We start from the raw sequence: 24,800 nt of genomic DNA, 5'->3' as shown, positions 1-24,800 counted from the left end.
ACGAAGCAGCCTATAGGGAGGAGGTCAGAGACCTGGTCGTGTGGTGCCAGGACAACAACCTCTCCCTCAACGTGGTCAAGACAAAGGGGCACGCCCCCATTCTCATCGACGGGGCTGCAGTGGTGCAGATTGAGAGCTTCAAGTTCCTTGGTGTCCACATCACCAACAAACTAACATGGTCCAAGCACACCATGACAGTCGTGACGTGGGCACGACAAATCCTTTTCCCCCTCAGGAGACTGAAAAGATTTGGCATGTGTCCTCAGATCCTCAAAAGGGTCAACAGCTGCACCATCGAGAGCATCCTGACTGGTTGCATCACTGCCTGGTATGGCAACTGCTCGGCCTCCGACTACAAGACACTACAGAGGGTAGTGCGAACGGCCCAGTACATCACTGGGGCCAAGCTTCCTGCCATCCAGGACCTCTATACCAGGCGGTGCCAGAGGAAGGCCCTAAAAATTGTCAAAGACTCCAGCCACCCTAGTCATAGACTGTTCTCTCTGCTACCACACGGCAAGTGGTACCGGAGCACCAAGTCTATGTCCAAGAGGCTTCTAAACAGCTGCTACCCCCAAGCCATAAGACTCCTGAACATCTAGTCAAATGTCTACCCAGACTATTTGCACCCTCCCCCTCCACACCACTGCCACTCTGTTGTCATTTATGCATAGTCACTTTAATCAACTCTACCTACATGTACATACTACCTCAAATAACCGGTGCCCCCGCACATTGACTCTGTACCGGTACCCCCTGTATATATTGTTATTTTTTACTGCTGCTCTATAATTACTTGTTACTTTTCTCTTATTTCTTATCCGTATTTTTTGAAACTGCATTGTTGGTTAGGGGCTCATAAGTAAGCATTTCACTCTAAGGTCTACTCTTGTCATTTTAGTGCTTTAAGTCTTTGGGTTGTTGTGTGATTTTGCTGTTGTATTTGGCGCATGTGACTAATAAAATTGGATTTGATTTGATTTAAACAGATTTAAATATGCACGTTTCCCATGCCAATAAAGCCCTTTGAATTAAATTGAGCGAGCGAGCGAGAGAGAGAGAGAGAGAGAGAGAGGGAACGAGAGAGAAAGAAAGAGATGGAAAAAGAGAGAGAGAGATGGAAAGAAGAAGTGATGGAAAGAGAGATCGGAGAGAGAAAGAAATAGAGAGAGAGAGAGAGAGAGGAAGATCGTCAAAGTAGAGATGGGGGAGTGATGGGGAGGAGGAATAAGAGACCGATATCAACAAGGAGATGACAAGAGAGACATGGGGAGTGAGAGTGGGAGAGAGAGATAGAGACAGAGAGAGGAGAGAGGGGGATCTGGACTAATTTAAAAGCCCTATCCTGCCATACAAGGCGGGTTGGGTGGGGGGGAAGGGATAGGAAGGGGAGAGAGGGGAAAAAGCACAGATATTTTTGTAATTGTTTTTTTCAGCGTTGAGAGAAAAGTCCTGCTCTAGTCGGAAGGGAGAAAGCCTTGGGAAAGTTAAACAGGTCTGACAGCGAGACCGCAGTGAAATTAATATTTTTCAAACAGGAGAAAATGCTCTGTTCTAAACACAGGCCGAGATGCAGGGCTTTGGTCTGTACAGGAGACCCGTTTCACATATTCATACGCACCAGCCAACTCAAGGCTATATCGTCCTGTCTTTTGAGAAGAAAATCTCAGACCAGACATCCTGTCGGTTTACATTCAACTGATGTTTTGTTGATAAGGGAAAAACTATGGCTACAGTTTCTCACATGATCATTTGGGCCAATTTCACATGAATGGGGCTCGTTCTCTGAGGCCATTGTGGTTGTACAGTATGTTCGAAAAATAAGAAAGACAGAAAGAAAGAGTGAACATACTCTTTCTCTTGTTCTCTCTTCATGTCTCCCCCTTTCTCTCTGCTGCTGTTCTTTGGGCTCTAGTCTCCACTCTTCCAGCCTTACTTGTGGAGACCAGACAACCTTCTGTAAAGTATTAAGTCTACAATCTCGGTCTGCTTGGAGTTAAATCTAGGATCTCTCTGTTCTAATCTGATGGGAATACTGCGACCCAAGGCCACATCTTCCATCCACCAGTAACACTGTTTTTCTTCTCTCTCTCTCTCTCTCTCTCTCTCTCTCTCTCTCTCTCGTCTCTCTCTCTCTCTCTCTCTGTCTCTCTCTCTCTCTCTCTCTCTGTCTCTCTCTCTCTCTCTCTCTCTCTCTCTCTGTCTCTCTCTCTCTCTCTCTCTCTGTCTCTCTCTCTCTCTGTCTCTCTCTCTCCCTCTCTCCTCCCCTCTCATTCACTCTCTTTCTCTCCTCCTCTCTCCCTCCCCCCTCTCTCACTCTCCCTTTCTCTCTCTCTCTCTCTCTCTCTCTCTCGCTCTCTCTCTCTGTCTCTGTCTCTGTCTGTCTCTCTCTCTCTGTCTCTCTCTCTGTCTCTCTCTCTGTCTCCGTCTCTCTCTCTCCCTCTCTCCTCCTCTCTCATTCACTCTCTTTCTCTCCTCCTCTCTCGCTCCCCCCTCTTTCTCTTTCTCTCTCTCTCTTTTCATGAAGGGGGATGGTTGGTATAAGGAGGCTGCTCAGAAGGGGCTAGTTTTGGACGTGGAGCCATTTTCCCCCCTCGTGTGTTTGTTCTGGCCTGTGAAAACATCTCTGGAGCGAGGGAGGGAGGGAAGGAGGGAACAAGGGAGGGGGGCAGACGAGGAGAGAGGTGTAAGGCCAGGCGCCTGCGGCCGCCAACATGACTGACAACCAGCCACCGCAACAACAGGCGTCATTGTCACCCTTCATCCCCTCTACACCCCCCCCCCCCCCTTCCGGCAAGGGGCTATACCTCATCTCCAGGTTCATGTTACCCCAGATTCCAGGTGGTCCCTGTAAAGGAACTTGTGTAAAAGATGAAGAAGAGAAAACATTGAGCGGTTATTAAAAGCTGTGAATGAACAGCTCTGATGTCCCGTTACATGGCACATGCAGGCGGGCCTCACCGAAAGCAGACGAGGGGTGAACACACACACATGGACGCTCGACAGGAAGGAGGAAGCAGTTCCTGCTACATGGCCTCCTGCTACATGGCCAATCCTGCTTCCCTAAGCAGGATTGGCGTGTGTGTGTGTGTGTTGACCCCCAGTGTTCCATGTTAGGATGTTTGCCCAACGAATTAACATAACACTGAGAGCTGGGCTAAACATACACAGGTTACCACAGGGCTAGAGTTGAAGATTTCAAACATACCCTGCCCATCTCCCCTTCACTCCCTTTCCCCCTGTTTCTCTTCCCTGACTTTCTCTCCATCCCCCCCCCCTTCCCTCCATGCTATGTCCAGCTGAGCTGATGTCCTGTCTGGTCTGGTCTGGTCAAAGCCACATTGTACACAGGGACGGCTAGCCTCTGGACTGTGGGCTGTGGGCTCTGGGTCTGTCTGTGTCTGGCCTGCTTGACAGCTCCAGGCCAGGGAACACATGCATTACATACATTAGCGTCCGTCGTCTAAACCCCGTCAGACCAGAGTACACATACGGAGAAACCAGAGGGAGAAAACCAAACCCTCAAACCCTACGGGAAAACCGTACATCCTTTCCCTGACCACGAAACACAGCAACCAGAAGCCTCAGTCACTGTGACACCAGCTAAACCAGGTGTCTACCCGTATCCACCTCCACAACCAGGACTGCGGACTGACGTTTTGACACATCAATGGAAAATATCAAAACAACCGCGGAGGCCTGTCACATGTCACATGTCACCATTAGCTGACCCCATCTGCCCTGCTTCCCCCTGACAGCTAATCAGCTGACGATGACAGTAATGACGACCAACAGGGCCCATCTCCGGCCCCTCGGGCCCCAGTCAAAGGAAGCCCTGTGCGCTCCAATGAAAGAGCCTAATGACTGTGTTTAAACCAAATGAGTCCCTTTTTTATGTTGCTCTCTGCTCTGCGCTGAGCGGTGCCACTGGCCAGCCTGCTGTCTGATTGTGGCCTATAGACGAGTGGGTTGTTTAACAGCAAAACCGATTTGTGCGCAACCGTTGGCTTTCAAATCAAAGGATTGTTGACAACATGCGAACTATATTTCCTCTCCAAATCTTTATTTAAAATGTGCCCAATGAGCACTTGTTTTCTCTCAAATACATTGTTGGAGTTGTTGGTTAGCTAGCCAGCTAATTTTAGCCACATTAGCATAGACGTAACAAGAGTCAAAACAACTCAAAACAAGACATGGTATCAATATCAAGATATAACGAGCCACCTACGATTCCCCACATGGCAGCTTCTTGTCACTGTTGCTAGCTATCTGACCGTCCAGAATCATAACAACACACAGACTTGCGCGCGCGCGTGACATTGTCAGCTAACCGTCTATAAGCACGGATGCAGGTCCTGTGGACTTGAATAAATATGAACACACTCTGGAGCACGGCCAGAGGACAGAGCCGACCTGACAGGGTCTCTGACCGAGAGAAGGGTTTTTATTTTGAGGGAGAAAATACACTTCGCATTACAAGACTCCTGAAAGGTCGTCGAGGGAGAGAGTTCTGTAGAGTCCTTATTTTGACCCATCACTGAAGTACTGTAGGTTAAATATCTACTGAGAGTAAAAAGATAGCCTAGCCAAGGTTATAATATTTAAACACTGCAGTACTAGGATACGGGAAGAAATCTCTGCAGGATATTTCAAAAACATGTAAAACAAACAAATTGTAAGGGAGAAACAGATGTGTGAGATCACGTGTATGTGTATGTGTGTGTGTGTGTGTGTGTATATGTGTGTGTGTGTGTGTATGTGTGTGTGTGTGTATATGTGTGTGTGTGTGTGTGTGTGTGTGTGTGTCGTGTGTCTCTTTCTCTCTGTGGGTGTGGGTGTGTGAATTAACTAAGTGTCTGATTCCCCCATCATGCCAGCCTGTTTGATGTTCCAATATTCCCAGCCTTTTCCATGGAATATGGCTCGGTGCCTTGACGCTGAACGTCATTCAGTAAAAATGTCCGGCTTTATGTCCTTCCTTTGATTCGGAGAGATTTAAGCTCTTTGGAAAACAACATGCACATTTCTCCAATACAACTTGCGAGCGCTCTAAACCAAACATTGACAATTCGATTACTTGACAAAATAAACGAGATTGAACCTCTGAATACGTTTGCCAGATAATAAACCATTGAGTAAATATTATATAAACCGCCTCTCACCCCATATCCACATCACAGGACAGTCCACAGGAGAAAATGTTGAAATAAGCCAAGGAGACAAAGAAAGTTCAGAGGGTCCTAACACATCCTAGTGAACCAGAATGAAAGTACAACCAGGAAGGGGACGATGAGGAGTAGGAAGGAGAGGAGGAAGAGGGAGATGATGATTGACCAATAGGGGGGAGAGGCACACCCAGCCCCAGACACTAGATTTAGGATCACCAACTGTGCATTTGTCCATGTCCTGATTGGTGCTACGAAACACCAGCTGGGGATGGCGATATAAACCGAGCAGACACTAGCAGAGATGGGCTTGATAACACGCTAACACATGCTAGCCGAGGCAAGCAGCATACAACACACAGATGCTAGATTAACCTTGCGGTACAAAAAAAATGTGGGTGATGAACATCTCTACTCTGTCAAACGATCTTGATTGGGGGCATAAATCAAACGATAAATACCATCAATTCAATTCAAAAAAGCTTTATTGGCACGGAAAGTGTTACCACATACTGTACATTGCCAAAGCAAACGTATCAAATCAGTGATGACGCAGATAGATAATAATAGGGAAAATAATAATACTTAATGAGTAATAACAATTAACAGGACAATACAGTAAGGAATAAAGTCCATAAGAATAACAAGTCCATACACTATCTGACGTGAAAGCCTTGGCCAGACACAATGGAAACACTTCCCACCTGACAAAAACTGGTTGAATCAACGTAAGGGAATTTAGGCATTTTTTTCACCCAAATTTTCACCTAAATCCAATGACAATGGTGAAATGTTATGTTGATTTCACGTTGAATTCAGGTTAGTTGACAACTCAACCAAATGCAAAATCAAAACTAGCTGTTAAATTGATGCCTGGGCCCAGCGGGTTCTCCTTTCGCGACTGTTTGCACTATCGACTAATTACTTTCTTACACAACTTTTCCCCTTCATTCTTTCACTTTAAGGATTACCATCTCCTTCGATTTCTTCAGTAGTATTTATCTTTCTTCACCCTCTCGCTCTTCTGTAACAAGAGCCAGTGTTGGGTTGGGTTAGTGGAGCTACTTATGAAGTACGGAGGAAAATTGACTACTTACGCAGAGGGTCTTCCTGGCAGAGGGGTTAGGAGTGGATCTGGAAGAGAAGACAGGAGGATTTACAATTTTAACAACAGGGGGAACAATTGCTCCCAGACCGTCGGAGGCTGCCAGAGCCAGACCTCTTGTCCATACAGGCTGCCAGAACACAGGCCAAGTACTGGCAGTTTTAAAAGAAGAGATCTACACTAAGCTCACTCTATCAAAGCAGAGTGCGAACTCTGACCTCCTGACAACACGTAACTACACCAGTGTTGATTAAATCAACCAGACGGAAATATCTGCAAGAAGTCTTGAATTGATTGGGCTGTTGAGTCATGTCGATGAGTCACGCAAAGTTTGCGTCCTGATTTCATAGTCAGGTTCATGCACTTCATAGGAGACACGAAGCCACCTCGTAAGAAAGTCAGAACTAGTCATACTCATAGTCACTTTATAACCACTACCTCATAGCGTCATCTTACCAAACTTGACGAAGAGTACTCCGGTGGTGGAGACGGTGCCGTAGCTGTTGGTGGCCACGCACTGGAAGTAGCCTGTGTCTGTGGTGTCCAGGTTACGGATGCGGAGGCGCGATCCGTAGGGCGTGGGCCGGTAGGAGATCCGGCGAGGCTCTTGGACCACGGGAGCGTCGTTCTTCAGCCAGCGCACCGTGGGAAGGGGGTTACCGGACACACGACACAGCAGCTCTGCCGTCTGGCCCAGAGACGTGGTGATGTTGTTCATAGGAGCCTCCAGGCGAAGAAACAGGTCTGTGATGGAGGGGGAGCGGGGGGGAGAAAGGGAATTAGATATGGACATTTAATGGGAGCATAAATGAGAAAGAGAGAGGGAGGACAGAGAGGGGAGAAAGAGAAAAATAGAGCGAGAGAAAATTAGACACGAGCGTCAGTATTTATTAGCTCTTGCTTTAAACATATATATATTTTTTAAAGCCTATTATCACAAAAAACATTAAACGGATGACAGGATCATAGTCTTCTCTTGGCAACGAGATGGAAAGAGAAAGAGACAGCGAGAGGGAGAGAGATAGGCCAATAGTGAGAGAACTTTATAATACATTCATCACAATGACTACATTGGCATTATTTATGTGAGTGGACAGCCAACTTTAGATCCAGACTATATAAAAAAATGTCATTTTTATTTTTATTTTATTTCACCTTTATTTAATCAGGTAGGCTAGTTGAGAACAAGTTCTCATTTACAACTGCGACCTGGTCAAGATAAAGCAAAGCAGTGTGACACAGACAACAACACAGAGTTACACATGGAGTAAACAATAAACAAGCCAATAACACAATAAACAAGTCAATGACACAGTAGAAAAAAAAGAAAGTCTATATACAGTGTGTGCAAAAGGCATGAGGAGGTAGGCAATAAATAGGCCATAGGAGTGAATAATTACAATTTAGCAGATTAACACTGGAGTGATAAATGAGCATATGATGATGTGCAAGTAGAAATACTGGTGTGCAAAAGAGCAGAAAAGTAAATAAAATAAAAACAGTATGAGGATGAGGTAGGAAGATTGGGTGGGCAATTTACAGATGGACTATGTACAGCTGCAGCGATCAGTTAGCTGCTCAGATAGCTGATGTTTAAAGTTGGTGAGGGAAATATAAGTCTCCAACTTCAGCTATTTTTGCAATTCGTTCCAGTCACTGGCAGCAGAGAACTAGAAGGAAAGGTGGCCAAATGAGGTGTTGGCTTTGGGGATGATCAGTAAGATATACCTGCTGGAGCGCGTGCTACGGGTGGGTGTTGTTATCGTGACCAGTAAACTGAGATAAGGCGGAGCTTTACCTAGCATAGATTATAGATGATCTGGAGCCAGTGGGTCTGGCGACGAATATGTAGCGAGGGCCAGCCGACTAGAGCATACAGGTCGCAGTGGTGGGTGGTATAAGGTGATTTGGTAACAAAACGGATGGCACTGTGATAGACTGCATCCAGTTTGCTGAGTAGAGTAATGGAAGCTACAGTGAGGGAAAAAAGTATTTGATCCCCTGCTGATTTTGTATGTTTGCCCACTGACAAAGAAATGATCAGTCTATAATTTTAATGGTAGGTTTATTTGAACAGTGAGAGACAGAATAACAACAAAAAAAATCCAGAAAAACGCATGTCAAAAATGTTATATAATGATTTGCATTTTTTTTTTACATGCGTTTTTCTGGATTTTTTTGTTGTTATTCTGTCTCTCACTGTTCAAATAAACCTACCATTAAAATTATAGACTGATAATTTCTTTGTCAGTGGGCAAACGTACAAAATCAGCAGGGGATCAAATACTTTTTCCCTCACTGTATTTTGTAGATGCCATCGCCGAAGTCGAGGATCGGTAGGATAGTCAGTTTTACTACGGTAAGTTTGGCGACGTGAGTGAAGGAGGCTTTGTTGCGAAATAGAAATCCGATTCTAGATTTCATTTTGGATTGGAGATGTTTAATATGAGTCTGGAAGGAGAGTTTACAGTCTAACCAGACACCTAGGTATTTATAGTTGTCCACATATTCTAGGTCGGAACCGTCCAGGGTGGTGATGCTAGCCGGGCGGGCATGTGCGGGCAGCGAATGGTTGAAAAGCATGCATTTGGTTTTACTAGCGTTTAAGAGCAGTTGGAGGCCACGGAAGGAGTGTTGTATGGCATTGAAGCTCGTTTGGAGGTTTGTTAGCACTGTGTCCAAGGAAGGGCCAGAAGTATACAGAATTGTGTCGTCTGCGTAGAGGTGGATCAGGGAATCGCCCGCAGCAAGAGCGACATCATTGATATATACAGAGAAAAGAGTCGGCCCGAGAATTGAACCCTGTGGTACCCCCATAGAGACTGCCAGAGGTCCGGACAACATGCCCTCCGATTTGACACATTGAACTCTGTCTGCAAAGTAGTTGGTGAACCAGGCGAGGCAGTCATTAGAAAAATCAAGGCTATTTAGTCTGCCGATAAGAATACGGTGATTGACAGAGTCGAAAGCCTTGGCCAGGTCGATGAAGACAGCTGCACAGTACTGTCTTTTATCGATGGCGGTTTTGATATCGTTTAGTACCTTGAGCGTGGCTGAGGTGCACCCGTGACCGGCTCGGAAACCGGATTGCACAGCGGAGAAGGTACGGTGGGATTCGAAATGGGCAGTGATCTTTTTATTAACTTGGCTTTCGAAGACTTTAGATAGGCAGGGCAGGATGGAAATAGGTCTGTAACAGTTTGGGTCTAGGGTGTTTCCAATCTTTAGGGATCTCGGACGATACGAAAGAGAGGTTGAACAGGCTAGTAAGAGGGGTTGCAACAATGGCGGCGGATAGTTTTAGAAAGAGAGGGTCCAGATTGTCTAGCCCAGCTAATTTGTACGGGTCCAGGTTTTGCAGCTCTTTCAAAACATCTGCTATCTGGATTTCGGTGAAAGAGAAGCTGGGGAGGCTTGGGCTAGTCGCTGCGAGGGTGGGGGGGATGGGGAGCGGAGCTGTTGGCCAGGGTTGGAGTAGCCAGGAGGAAGGCATGGCTAGCCGTTGAGAAATGCTTATTGAAATTTTCGATTATCATGGATTTATCGGTGGTGACCGTGTTACCTAGCCTCAGTGCAGTGGGCAGCTGGGAGGAGGTGCTCTTGTTCTCCATGGACTTTACAGTGTCCCAAAACTTTTTGGAGTTTGTGCTACAGGATGCAAATTTCTGCCTGAAAAAGCTAGCCTTTGCTTTCCTGACTGACTGCTGCGTGTATTGGTTTCTGACATCACTGAACCTTTTCGATGCTATTGCAATCCGCCACAGGATTTTTTGTGTTGGTCAAGGGCAGTCAGGTCTGGAGTGAACCAAGGGCTATATCTGTTCTTAGTTCTGCATTTTTTGAACGGGGCATGCTTATCTAAGATGGTGAGGAAATTACTTTTAAAGAATGACCAGGCATCCTCAACTGACGGGATGAGGTCAATATCCTTCCAGGATACCCGGGCCAGGTCGATTAGAAAGGCCTGCTCGCAGAAGTGTTTTAGGGAGCGTTTGACAGTGATGAGGGGTGGTCGTTTGACCGCACACCCATAGCGGATACAGGCAATGAGGCAGTGATCGCTGAGATCCTGATTAAAAACAGCGGAGGTGTATTTGGAGGGCAAGTTGGTCAGGATAATGTCAATGAGGGTGCCCATGTTTACGGATTTAGGGTTGTACCTGGTGGGTTCCTTGATGATTTGTGAGAGATTGAGGGCATCTAGCCTAGATTGTAGGACTGCCGGGGTGTTAAGCATATCTCAGTTTAGGTAATAATGCAGTCTATAAAATATATACAAGTATATGAAAGTACCATAAAAAATAACAGTGTAGCAGGTGCATACAGGCATAGAAAATAGTATGAGCAGTGGTGTTTTATTCTGTAACCTTTACTCAGTACACTGCAGAGCCAAATCAGCAGAGAACTGCTACAACGTGTTGATTTCCATCAAAGGGTTAAGCAATAAACGCATCCACTAATGGAATGGCCTATTGAAAAGATGACTTATTATTTCTAAATGTTCTAAGACCGGTCATGTAAGGATTTTACTACAACCTTGAGTTTAGATATCTGTTGTTGTTTCAACTGTTTCAACTCTCCCACAACACTATGGTTCAACTAACCCAGAAGCTACATTTTCTCTTTCTAAATAACACTACCCAGAAATGACTCTGACGTGTGTGTGTGTGTGTGTGTGTGTGTGTGTGTGGGAAAGTGTTTGTGTGTACTGGGTAGGAATCTGCCGGGTAGGAATCCTTTACAAGATATTTTGTGGTTGCCGCTGTGGTAACAAATTATTTGCCTTTCACCAAGTCTGTGTGTTGCCAGAGGAGTTTCAGGAGCACAAAAGTCATATAAAACTTTGGAAACGTACCTCTCCTCTCCAGAAGCTGCCCTGCCAGACACAGCCTGGTTTTACTGGTAGGCCAACATCAACAGATCAACAGGACAACCCCACATTCTGCAGTGTGATACATAGGATGGTACACAGGCCCTGGGGGGGGGGGGGGGGGGGGGGGTGTGCATGCATGTCGGTGTGCATGCGTGTTTATACAACGGGTGTGTCTAATCCTGAATGATATTTAGTTAAAACTGCATTACAGCCGGTGTCTATTCCACAAGTTACCACCGGCTAAATCTATGACGTTAAAATGCCTATTTACTTTGTTCCATCTGACTGCTGTCTCATCAGCCCAGCCAGGCAATTTATAAACTTGATCTCCACAATAAAAAGCATCTAGACATTATCTCAGTGGTGGAAAAAGTACCCAATTGTCATACTTGAGTAAAAGTAAAGATACCTTAATAGAAAATGACTCAAGTAAAAGTGAAAAGTCACCCAGTAAAATACTACTCGAGTAAAAGTCTAAAAGTATGTGGTTTTAAAAATACTTAAGTGCAAAAAGTAAAAGTATATTTCTCATGATTTGGTTGGTCTAATTGTATTGCTGTTGCTGTCCTGGGGCTCTGTGGGGTCCGTTTGTGTTTGTGAACAGAGCCCCAGCTCCAGCTTGCTTAGGGGACTTTTATATAGATTAATCTCTCTGTAGGTGATGGCTTTGTTATGGAAGGTTTGGGAATCGTGGTGGTTCTCTCTCTCTCTAACTTTCATCTCCCTCCCTCCTTAGAAGAAGACATAACTAAACATCAGGGAAGATTTAAAATGACTCCTCATCATGTTTTAACCTTACAATGAATTTGAACCACGAGTAAAGTTTGTAGTGGGTGACAATACGGATGAAGCAGCATCAAGGCACGAGTGAAAACAAAGAGGTCATGTGGATAACGATGTGAATAGGAACCTCTGGAGTAGACGTCTCCTCCTCCTGATCTCTCTCTCTCTGACAGCTCTCCGTACCCACAGCTCTCTGTATGAGAGGGATGCCACGGACAGGCTTTAATGTATATAGCAATGCACGGAACGTGACTTTGAGTGCCACATTGATGACAGTATATTGTGCTGAGCCCCGAGTCTGGTCCCTAGAGGGGCAGGAGGGGGCCGCAGACTCTACAGCTGTGTGTTTGCTGTGTGTGTGCTGGATAACCACACACATTCAGAAGACTGCAGAACACACAAAAACGCACACACACACACACGTTTGTTTTACTATCCTTGTGGGGACCAAACAATTGATTCCTATTCAAAATCCTATTTTCTCTAACCCTAAACCTAACCCTAACTCTTAACCTAACTCTAACATGAACCCTAACCCTAAACCTAACTCCTAACCCTACACCTAACCCCTAACTCTAATTGTAACGCTAACACTAAACCTAACCCCTAAGCCTAAAACAACCTTTTTCCTTGTGGGGACCGGCAAAATGTTTGTGTGCTCCTAATCTCAGCTCGTTACCTGTATAAAAGACACCTGGGAGCCAGAAATATTTCTGATTGAGAGGGGGTCAAATACTTATTTCCCTAAATAAAATGCAAATCAATTTATAACATATTTTACATGCATTTTTAAGGATTTGTGTTGTTGTTATTCTGTCTCTCACTGTTCAAATAAACCTACCATTAAAATTATAGACTGATCATTTCTTTGTCAGTGGGCAAACGTACAAAATCAGCAGGGGATCAAATACTTTTTTCCCCCACTGTAGCTGTTATCCCACACACACACGTCTCAGTCCTCAGCATTGCCATAGCAACCACACGGTGGTCCTTGTTGTTGTTCTATTTGGCTCTTGACTGGGTGACAGACCTAACACGCTGTCACAGGGTGTGAGCGTGTGTGTGTTGGTGTGAGAGATGTGTGTGTGTGTGGGGACATTTGCCTTGGCATATACCCTTCGCACCCCCAGACACACGCACACCCGTCCTCCTGCGCCTCCTCCCCCCTCCCTCCTCCCTCAGACTCAACACAGCAATGTGGGACTGGCGTGTGGGTGACAGCCTGGGGAGTCTAGCATCCCCCCCTCTCTCTACCCCTCCTCTCTCCCTTTTCTCCCACAACCTTCCTTCCCCCCATCCCAACTCTCAAATGAAATAAAACTGTATTAAAGTGCAATTAAAATACTTCAAGATACTTTATGGTCATATAAACAGCCTTAACCTTCTCCAACTCCCCCTCAAGCCTCACTCATGCCTCGACATCCCACAATATCCCACCGACTCGTCGCCTCCGGCTTGCATTCTCTACCCTCGTCTCTTCTTCCCTCCATTCCCAGATTCGTCTCTCGGACCCTGTCTGTCTGACCAGGGAGAGCAGAGGAAGAGCTTGGTTTCCATCGCCTCTCCTCAGGTCTTTAGCCTCCTCTAGACACAGACTCTCTTACAACAATATACAAACCTGGTCTGAGAAATAGAGAGAGAGAGAGAGAGAGGAGGGGGTAGCGGATATTATTGCATTAGCCCCAGATACAGGCTGTTCCACCACTAAGATCACTGACTCATGCTTCCAGTAATGAATTTAGGACACGCTTGACCGAAATGCTATTCTTTCCTATACCCAGCACACACACTCAAGTATGCACACACGCACACACACACACACACACACACAAACACAGTCTTTTCTCTGTCAGTTTAACCTAACCCGCTAGCTAATTAAGTGAAGGATGAGCAAATTTGACAATGAAATGGAATAATTGCAGTAAAGATTTTGACGTTCGTTATGATACCAGGGTATAGAGACGGCTCTGTACTCACTGTACTCACAGCTGGAGAGGATGCTTGAGTGTTGGTGTGTGTATCACAGGAGGTTGGTGGCACCTGAATTGGGGAGGATGGGCTCGTGGTAACGGCTGGGGCAGAGTAGCTGGAATGGTATCAAATACATCAAACAGATTCCATGTGTTTGATGCCATTCCATTGACTCTGTTCCAGCCATTATTATGAGCAGTTCCTCCCCTCAGCAGCCTCCTGTGGTGTGTCTGTGTGTGTGTGTGTGTGTGTGTGTGTGTGTGTGTGTGTGTGTGTGTGTGTGTGTGTGTGTGGGTGTGTGCGTGCGTGCGTGCACAGATGTCAGAGTGTGTATGACCCAGTGGCCTGATGCTCACAGACAGAGCTGGTCTTTAAAGGAAGACAGTGTTTATGAACAGGAGGGCCGTACTGACACTGACGGATGTCAGAAGGACATAAAACCTTGCTTATTAACTTTCAAACCTGTGTTGGGTAGAGGGGTTGGGAGCCATGAATCACCACTGACTTAACAAGAGGCCTGAGGGGGGCAAGCAAGGGCCACGTGGTCCTCAACTGCCGAGCTGAAACACACACGTGTGGAATGGGCCAGAGTGAGTATATTTTACCATTGATTCACCTGTATACCTTTGACATGGAAATTACACTTCCCTACAGTGAACCATTGTGTTCGTGGGAGTCGCATCTTTCCATAGGAGGGGTCATATTCATCTGTAGGCTAAACAGTTCGGACGCTACAGACGTTTCCATGAGGAAAGACCGTTTTTCTAGATGTCTCCTGGTCAGACAAAGACCGTTGTGGCCCTGCCACCTCCCACCGCGGATGCGGAAGGCCGACATCGGTGGATGTGGTGGATTGAGACGCAGCCCATGCAAAAAAAACTAATGTCTAGCATAAACAGACACATTTTTCAGTGAATTTGTTATTTATTATGCCTCGAGCGGATAAATGATGTATATATTTTTTTATGCCCAGCTCATGAAGCCTCTTGATGATGTGAAGCCTGAGGCAACTGCCTCTTCTGCCTTATGGTACGTCCGACAGTGGTCATAAACAGTTATTTCGGAAAGTATTCAGACCCCTTAATTTTTTCCACATTTTGCTACATTATAGCCTTCTCTAAATTTGATAGAATTCATTTTTCCCTAATAAAAAAAATAAACAAATAATGAAATCTCACATTTACATAAGTATTCAAACCCTTCACCTTTGGCATCGATTACAGCCTCAAGTCTTCTTGGGTATGACGCTACAAGCTTGGCACATCTGTATTTGGTGAGATACTCCCATTCTTCTCTGCAGATCCTCTCAAGCTCTGTCAGGTTGGATGGGGAGCATCGCTGCACAGCTATTTTCAGGTCTCTCCAGAGATGTCCGATCAGGTTCAAGTCCGGGCTCTGGCTGGGCCATTCAAGGACATTAGGAGACTTGTCCCAAAGCCACTTCTGCATTATCTTGGCTGTGTGCTTAGGGTCTTTGCCCTGTTGGAAGGTAAACCGTCACCCTAGTCTGACGACCTGAGCGCTCTGGAGCAGGTTTTCATCAAGGATCTCTCTGTACTTTAATCTGTTCATCTTTCCCTTGATCCCGACTAGTCTCCCTGTCCCAGCCACTGAAAAACATCCCCACAGCATGATGCTGCCACCACCATATTTCCTCCCGACGTGACGGTCAAAGGGTTCAATCTTGGTTTCATCAGACCAGAGAATCCAGTTTCTCATGGTCAGAGTCCTTTAGGTGCCTTTTGGCAAACTCCTTTTGGCAAACTCCAATTTTCGTTGTTTTCATTGTTTCTCTATGGATAATTGCAATATTGAGAGTAAAAAAAAATATAATAATCCCAAACCAGGAAAAATACAACAGAGAAAACTAAATTCTGGAAAATACCCAACATAATTTTATGGGGCCCTTATAGTTGTTTATTAAAAGCCCAGTGCAGTCAAAAATGTGATGTCCTGTGTTTTATGTATATTTCCACACTAAGATGTTGGAATAATACTGTGAAATTATGAAAATGATGGTGATGCCCTTTTAGTATAAGAGCTGTTTGAAAAGGCCTCCTGAAATTTCTGCCTGTGTTGGAGGGATGGAGTTTTGGCCTTCCATGGTGACAATAAAAAAGACAGTTCCAAACCTCTCTGCCAATAACAGCTAGTTTTCAGTTGTCACCTCCCACTCAGACTACTCCCAGACAGTCCTAGCAAAATTATTGCTTGAGAAATCTATCTTTGCTGAGAAGCAATTATATATTTTTTTGACCATTTTAATTGAAAACAGAGTAAGGTACTTAATTGTTACCCAGAAATCATATGATAATGACCTTTAACCATTCTTTTCCCAGGTATATTGACAGAAACCACATCTCTGATTCAGAGAGGTTGGGATAAATGTGGAAGAAAAATGTCGGTTGAATGCATTCAGTTATGCAACTAACTAGGTACACCCTTTCCCTAATTTCTTGTACACCAATGACCCGGGGAAGAGTTGCAGGGTAGAGGAGAAGAGAAGAATGTGCCTATATGGCTGCGTTTAGAAAGGCAGGCCAATTCTGATACCAATCAGATCAGTTCTTTCGCCCATAAGTGGGAGAAATATCAGAATTAGGCACCTGTGTAAACACAGACTCAGGGTTCTGTGCAGGCCAGTCAAGTTCTTCCCCAACGATCTCGGCAAGCAATTTCTGTATGGACCTCTCTTTGTGCACAGGGGCATTGTCATGCTGAAACAGAAAAGGCCTTCCCCAAACTGTTGCCACAAAGTTGGAAGCACAGAATCGTCTAGAATGTCACTGTATGCTGTAGTGTTAAGATTTCCCTTAACTGGAACTAAGGTTGCCTAGCCCGAACCATGAAAAACAGCCTCAGACCATTATTCCTCCTCCACCAAACTTTACAGTTGGCACTATGCATTGGGGAAGGTAGCGTTCTCCTGGCATCCACCAAACCCACATTTGTCCGTCGGACTGCCAGATGGTGAAGTGTAATACATCATCCCAGAGAATGTGTTTCCACTGCTCCAAAGTCCAATGGCGGCGAGCTTTACACCACTCCAGCTGATGCTTGGCATTGTGCATGGTGATCTTAGGCTTGTGTGCAGCTGCTCGGCCATGGAAATCCATTTCATTAAGCTCCCGACGAACATTTCTTCTGCTGACGTTGCTTCCAGAGGCAGTTTGGAACTCGGTAGTTAGTGTTGCAACCGAGGACAGACTATTTTTACGTACTACACACTTCAGCACTCAGCGGGCCTGTTCTGTTAGCTTGTGTGTCATACCACTTCACGGCTGAGCCGTTGTTGCTCCTAGATGTTTCCACTTCACAATAACAGCACTTACAGTTGACTGGGGCAGAAATTTGTCGAACTGACTTGTTGGAAAGGTGGCATCCTATGACGTTGCCACGTTGAAAGCCGCTGAGCTCTTCAGTAAGGCAATTGTACTAACACTTTTTGTCTATGGAGATTGTGTGCTCGATTTTATACACCTGTCAGCAACGGGTGTGGCTGAATTAGCCGAATCCACTAATTTGAAGGGGTGTCCACATACTTTTGGTGGTGTAGTGTATGCTTTATAGCTCAAAATAATCTATGTACAAAATAGTGAACAAATACTAAAACAATCGCCTTTTTATGATAGCAGCATATATCTGAAGGTCTTCAGATTGTTTCTCCATGTATGGTTTTACTACCTAAGAAAGTTGCAATGCTCCGTATGGCTAGCTCAGGCCATTCACTGGAGCTTTCTGAGAGGAGAGTCCTTGGTTGAAAATCACTCAAACAGACAGCACAAACAGACAGTGTGTCTGACTTTATTTTTTAACTAGGCAAGTCAGTTAAGAACAAATTCTTATTTTCAATGACGGCCTAGGAACAGTGGGTTTGTTCAGGGGAAGAATGACAGATTTTTACCTTGTCAGCTCAGGGATTCGATCTTGCAACCTTTCGACTGCTAGTCCGACGCTCTAACCACTAGGCTACCTGACCTGTACACCAGAGGAAGAGTCTGCAGTCATTTGATCCCAACCCATTTAAACACTTCATCATTTTCGTAGTGGACTAAAGACCAAAAAAGTGAGACTATAGCTCTAGTTTTCCAATGGTCAATTCAGTTTCATTAATGTGACCAGCTAAAACGACATGGTTGTGGCGCTAGGCTAACATTGACTATTCTGGTGTAAGGTCTGTGTGTCAGAGCTATGTTATGTGAAGTGGTACCTCATACACAGAGCACTGTGTTTGCCAGTGATGTGTGAATCATATCTGGACACATCTGATAGGACAAGTTGTGTCTGAGGACACACACGCACTGCAGAGATAACAAGGTCTGTCTGTCTGTCTGTCTGTCTGTCTGTCTGTCAACTCCTCCCTATGAGGCAAGATGTTCGGGACCACGAAAGAGTTCACAAAATGTCACATCCCAGTATATCACACTGTGATTGGCTGAGGAGGTTGAGGGGGAAATGAAGTGGAGCCAGTTCAGAAAGGAAACCTGGGTGCCCCGCATCAGCTGACGCATCCCAATAGACGCTAGGATCAATCAGGCCTACCTTATTGGGTGGGTATTTAAGATACACGCATCTGCTCTCTCATCCTGCTGCAACTGCTACTATGCGTCGGGCCTCTTGCTCTGCATCGACGCTACCTTGTTTGGCTGCTCCGGGGATCAACCACGTTGCTGCTCTACTGTTGTCAGTCAATAGCGGACACAATCTAGCTAGCTAAGTAGAATTAGCCTTGGGAGTAGCTTATCATATAGCTAGCTACTCGTTTGTTCCCGGTACCAGCTTTCGGGCAGATTCGGCGCGCTCTGTGAAGACACAGCCCATCATGAGGAATCATCCCCCGACATACAAGAAGGAGGTAGCCTATGCTAGGCTAGAATACAGGTAAAGCGTTGATATACAGGAGTGAGTAGCAATGTTTTCTAATCATGAGCAGGAGATGGTGTTATCCCGATGCGTCGACTGTATTTCAGTCAATCTGCATACCTTTATCGTTGAGTGCAGCATCAATATCGATAGTCATTTTCACTGAGCGTCGCGCAGCTCATGAGAACGCTGGAATTATGCATGCTATCAGTGATGGGCTATATTTTAAAGGTCATCCCAATCACATGAGTAGTGACTTGCGCCGGCAGTCAGACCTTAAATATCGTACATGATCATTATGACTAAGGTTATTGTTCTTGGAACTCTATTCCTTAACATTCAACTTAATTTGCATACTGGTCCGGATTATTGCGTTGTACAGCTACACTCCTGCTGGTTTCTGCACTGAGCAATCAGAGTATCTGCGTTCATTAGTGCATATTTGTTGCATTAGTCACACTATTAGCATACATTGGATGGTATAATTTCAGTCAACGTAGTTACAGTTGAGGTCGGAAGTTTACATTCACTTAGGTTGGGGTCATTAAAACTCGTTTTTCAAAGAATCCACAAATTTCTTGTTAACAAACTATAGTTTTGGCAAGTCGGAAAGGACATCTACTTTGTGCATGACAAGTCATTTTTACAACAATTGTTAATAGACAGATTATTTCACTTACAATTCATTGTATCACAATTCCAGTGGGTCAGAAGTTTACATACACTAAGCTGATTGTGCCTTTAAACAGCTTGGAAAATTCCAGAAAAGGATGTCATGGCTTTAGAAGCTTCTGATAGGCTAATTGACGTCATTTGAGTCAATTGGAGGTGTACCTGTGGATGTATTTCAAGGCCTACCTTCAAACTCAGTCTCTTTGCTTGACATCATGGGAAAATCAAAAGAAATCAGCCATGACCTCAGAAAAAGAATTGTAGACCTCCACAAGTCTGGTTCATCCTTGGTAGCAATTTCAAAACGCCTGAAGGTACCAAGTTCATCTGTACAAACAATAGTACGCAAGTATAAACACCATGGGACCACGCAGCCGTCATACCACTCAGGAAGGAGACGCGTTCTGTCTCCTAGAGATGAACGTACTTTTGTGCGAAAAGTGCAAATCAATCCCAGAACAACAGCAAAGGACCCTGTGAAGATGCTGGAGGAAACAGGTACAAAAGTAACTATATCCACAGAAAAATGAGTCCTATATCAACATAACCTGAAAGGCCGCTCAGCAAGGAAGAAGCCACTGCTCCAAAACCACCATAAAAAAAGCCAGACTACGGTTTGCAACTGCACATGGTGACAAAGATCGTACTTTTTGGAGAAATGTCCTCTGGTCTGATGAAACAAAAATAGAACTGTTTGGCCGTCATGACCATCGTTATGTTTGGTGGAAAAAGGGGGAGTCTTGCAAGCCGAAGAACACCATCCCAACCTTGAAGCACGGGCGTGGCAGCATCATGTTGTGGGGGTGCTTTGCTGCAGGAATGATTGGTGCACTTCACAAAATAGATGGCTTCATAAGGAAGGAAAATGATGTGGATATATTGAAGCAACATCTCAAGACATCAGTCAGGCAGTTAAAGCTTGGTTGCAAATGGGTCTTCCAAATGGACAATGAACCCAAGCATTCTTCCAAAGTTGTTGCAAAATGGCTTAAGGACAACAAAGTTAAGGAATTGGAGTGGCCATCACAAAGTCCTGACCGCAATCCTATAGAAAATCTGTGGGCAGAACTGAAAAAGCGTGTGCGAGCAAGGAGGTCTACAAACCTGACTCAGTTACACCAGCTCTGTCAGGAGGAATGGGCCAAAATTCACCCAACCTATTGTGGGAAGCTTGAGGAAGGCTACCCAAAACGTTTATCCCACGTTTGACCACAATTTAAAGGCAATGATACCAAATACTAACTGAGTGTATGTAAACTTCTGACCCACTGGGAATGTGATGAAAGAAATAAAAGCTGAAATAAATCAATCATTCTCGCATTTCACATTCTTAAAATAAAGTGGTGATCCTAACTGACCTAAGGATTAAATGTCAGGAATTGTGAAAAACTGAGTTTAAATGTATTTGGCTAAGGTGTATGCAAACTTCCGACTTCAACTATATATTTACTTCATTCTTATTTGCAGCAGTAGATTTAGGCTATTTATTAGCATTTCTAGTCATGTGTCATGCATTTTACACACCCATCTTGTGTTCTAGTAGTATTATTGTAGTGGATGGTCTTACTCTATACTATTGTAGCGAGCACTTCATTCTAGTCATATATTAGTACTGGTATTAATTCATTTTATGAGCATTTTGTTTTTTTCATGTCTTTCATACTATACTGAACAAAAACAAAAACGCAACATGACATGATTTCAACAATGTTACTGAGTTAGAGTTCATATAAGGAAATCAGTCAATTGAAATGAATTCATTAGGCCTTAATCTATGGATTTCACATGACTGGGAAGGGGCGCAGGCATGGGTGGGCCTGGGAGGGCATAGGCCCACCCACTGGGCAGCCAGACTCAGCCAATCAGAATGAGTTTTTCCCCACTAAAGGGCTTTATTTACAGACAGAAATACTCCCCAGTTTCAAACTGTCCAGGTGGCTGGTCTCAGACGATCCCACAGGTGAAGAAGCCGGATGTGGAAGTCCTGGGCTGGCATAATTACACGTGGTCTGCGGTTGTGAGGCCGTTGGACATACTGCCAAATTCTCTAGAATGACGTTGGAGGCGGCTTATGGTAGAGAAATAACATTAAATTCTTTGGCAACAGTTTTGGTGGACATTCCTACAGTCAGCATGCCAACTGCACGCTCCCTCAAAATTTGAGACTGTGGCAGTGTGTTGTGTGACAAAACTGCACATTTTAGAGTGGCCTTTTATTGTCCCCCAGCACAAGGTGCACCTGTGTAATGATCATGCTGTTTAATCAGCTTCTTGACATGCTACACCTGTCAGGCGGATGAATTATCTTGGCAAAAAATGTATTTTATTTAACCTTATTTAACTAGGCAAGTCACACTGGGCCAACACCAGCTATTCTTTCCACAGCATCTGCTGGAGCATTGCAGTACCATGGCACACCATTTTAGGACAGTAGTAAGCAAGTTTATGTGTGTTATCATGCATGCTTGTACATAGTGCGTGTGCATAGTGCGTGTGCAGGCATCTTATACCACCGAAGCAACTTGTGCTGGTCTTAATGTGTGGGTTCTACAAGAACTGTACAGCAGTCAAGTATTCAGGATCTCTTGTGCTACTTGAATGGTGTTTAGTCTGTCATCGGCTAAACATTACTGGGTCTTTTCAGTATATTCAAAGAAGATACTTCTGCCCTTAGTGGGGAAACTGACGCGTATAGCTGCGCGATGACTAATCAAGGCTTGCGATAGTTTCAGCCGTGTTGAATGGGTTGTTGATACTACCATGATCTAGCATGTGCTGGGCTTGCTAAACACCCACATGACGATCAGTGCCGGCGATCAAGTGTTCATTGCCTCTTATGGGAAGGTTTGTTAGAGCTTATTCAGACTCTCTTATATGCAGGCTTATTTTGTAATCTACGGGGTCTATGTCTCTCGTTATCAATGACAAGATACTGGGGTTTCGGCTTCTCTATCTGTCCCTGCATCCACACTGAAGAACATAGGGCGTGGTCTTCTACTTCCCACGAACGCTATATTAGATTAAACGCCAAGGAGATTTTGGATGCCAAAAGTGATGAGTTCATCTGCGAGATCCCGTGACTTATATAGTTCACTATGTCGGCGTTCAGCCCACAGTCAATAGCTTCGCTTCGGTAGTCATCGTAATGAAGTTCAGTGCATATCAGTACAGGTGGTTGGCTGGTTGCTTATTACTTAGGTTGCTTATAGTAGGCCATAGATGATTAGGCTATTGATATAGTTCAGCGATAGCACACGGCGGTGCTTCTTTAGGGCGGCTGGGTTCACACTGCTTTGCGGCAGATAGGAAAGATGGTCACGTGTGCCAAGATGAAGCTCATCTTGCCTCCAGCGAGGGTACCCGGCGGTACGTCATCAAGGGAGGGATAGGAGTTATACGTTGCTCAGTATGCACGTATGGTTAACATTCTATTTAGGACTGATTTACGTGATAGGATGACTTTAGGTGGTCATTCGGTAATATTTCAACAGTGCTTCTGTCGTTGGTGCACGTAGTCGTCTGGCGTAAGGTTCTGCTGTTTTGGGGATTGGTATTGCTCGCTTTTCTCGGACAGTGAGTTAGTTACCCTGAAGGAGCAGAGCTTACATCGCCAAGACTTGCATTATCCATTGCTGAATAAATTGTTAAACATATTTTTACGTGGTGTTTTCGTTTATTTTGAAATTATGCGGAACCAGTTCAGAAATTAGAGGCTTGTATCAATCATGCCTACCTTATTGGTTGGGTATTTAAGCTATACAGGTCTGCTCTCCCATCCTGCTATCGTTTGCTGCTACTGGTACTATGCACTGGCTGCTTGCTCCCACCACCACCCTGCCTCTCCACCTGTTAGATTCTGTGTTCCTGCCTGGGGGATTGGTATAGTTTACCGCACTCACTGCACGTAGACTATATTTATATGGATATTTTGCTCAGGCAGTGAGTTACCCTGAAGGAGCAGAGGCTATATCGCCAAGACTTTCATTATTCATTGCTGAATAAATGGTAAAAAATATTTATACGATGCACTTTCCTTCTGAAATGACTTTTGGAACAGCCTGCTTGCACACTCCACTGACTGCCATAATGATAGATAATAGAGATGGAAGAGAAAGGAGGAGAGATATGTCCTGCCAATGTTCGTACAACAAACCCATTCTTCCCCTAATTGGCTTGTGTGGAGTGTTGTAGTGATTGGCAACCCAATCCCTCCGAAACCAAAACTCAGCCGGGCTCATGACATTTCTTTAACATCACCAGATTACTAAATTGTTTCCATCATCGCCCCTCTCTTTATTACAGTGACTTTTGTTTGGACCTGTGTCTGAGAGGGGAAAGCGCGCGCGCACACACACACACACACACAGTGTGTCACATGTCGAACCCACCCAAATCACCCTACTTCAGCAGCATTCTACCTCTACTGTAAGTGAGTCACTGGTTAATGTGGCAATATGTAACTTTTTGGGTGACCTGACAAAATTCACAAAGAAATATGAGTTATAGATCTATCATTATAATCGACAGCAAGTCTAAGAAGCGGTAGATGTGTTCTATGTGGGCTATTTCTATGCTCCCCGTTCTTAAGTTTTGTTTTTGCATCTTTTTCTTTCGGTTTTGTACACAACATTCAAAACAGACGAAACAACAATATTTTTGGTTATGGAAAATATATTTCACAGCGGCTTAGATGGTACAATGATTCTCTACACTATCCTACCTTATTTTGTCACATAAACTGAAATTAGGCAAACTATTCGAGTTTTAGCAATCAGGAAATGGCGGATCGATTTCTGCGTAGTGCAACTTTTAATACAGACCTAATACTGCCATAGACCGTCTGCTGGCCTGGACCTCACAGCAGGAGACAGGCTAGAAACCTGAGCTGGAGCACAGCTAACATAACATGGGAAGGATGATGAGCTACCTGGCTCTACACTGCAGCCCGCTCTGGCAAAGGTGAAACTCTAAATCCATATTAGACCTTTTCAAAGCAAAATAACTACCAGGTGTGTGTGTGTGTGTGTGTGTGTGTGTGTGTGTGTGTGTGTGTGTGTGTGTGTGTGTGTGTGTGTGTGTGTGTGTGTGTGTGTGTGTGAAAGCTAGATGGAAACTTATACTATCAAGACGTGCCAAACACATTACAAGCACAGAAAGTGTATAATCACTTTGTATTCTCACTAGGATTTTCCATAATGTAACAGTGTAGGTGATGCAAAGCTGTTACAACATCATCTATGTATCTTAACCACAACGGTGGCATACTGTCAGCCAACTCCGCCTGACTACAAGGTGTGGAAAACCCAATGGTGTACAGTACATAAACATACAGTATATATGTCTATGGGAAAACCCCAGGAAAAAGACA

General features: G+C 44.7%; 1 protein-coding gene across 2 annotated transcripts in view; it reads right to left on the bottom strand.

Annotated features, from left to right (window-relative positions):
• Positions 1 to 24,800, bottom strand: part of LOC115192231 (inactive tyrosine-protein kinase transmembrane receptor ROR1) — a 161,890-nt gene that overhangs the window by 36,834 nt on the left and 100,256 nt on the right. The window contains exons 1-3 of one of the 2 annotated variants that reach the window (XM_029750501.1): positions 18,440 to 18,798; positions 6,727 to 7,014; positions 6,263 to 6,299 (exon numbers count right to left, since the gene is read on the bottom strand). In XM_029750501.1, the coding sequence (XP_029606361.1) occupies positions 6,263 to 6,299; positions 6,727 to 6,988 (299 nt within the window). In that variant the 5' untranslated portion in view covers positions 6,989 to 7,014; positions 18,440 to 18,798. Of the gene's footprint in view, positions 1 to 6,262; positions 6,300 to 6,726; positions 7,015 to 18,439; positions 18,799 to 24,800 lie in introns of those variants that run through there. The other variant, XM_029750500.1, reaches the window with a different exon arrangement.

This window comes from Salmo trutta, chromosome 4 (assembly GCF_901001165.1).
Source record: "Salmo trutta chromosome 4, fSalTru1.1, whole genome shotgun sequence".
Taxonomy (NCBI): Eukaryota; Metazoa; Chordata; class Actinopteri; order Salmoniformes; family Salmonidae; genus Salmo; species Salmo trutta.
The sequence above is the reverse complement of the archived record's forward strand: the minus strand, read 5'-3'. Positions and strand labels throughout refer to the sequence as shown.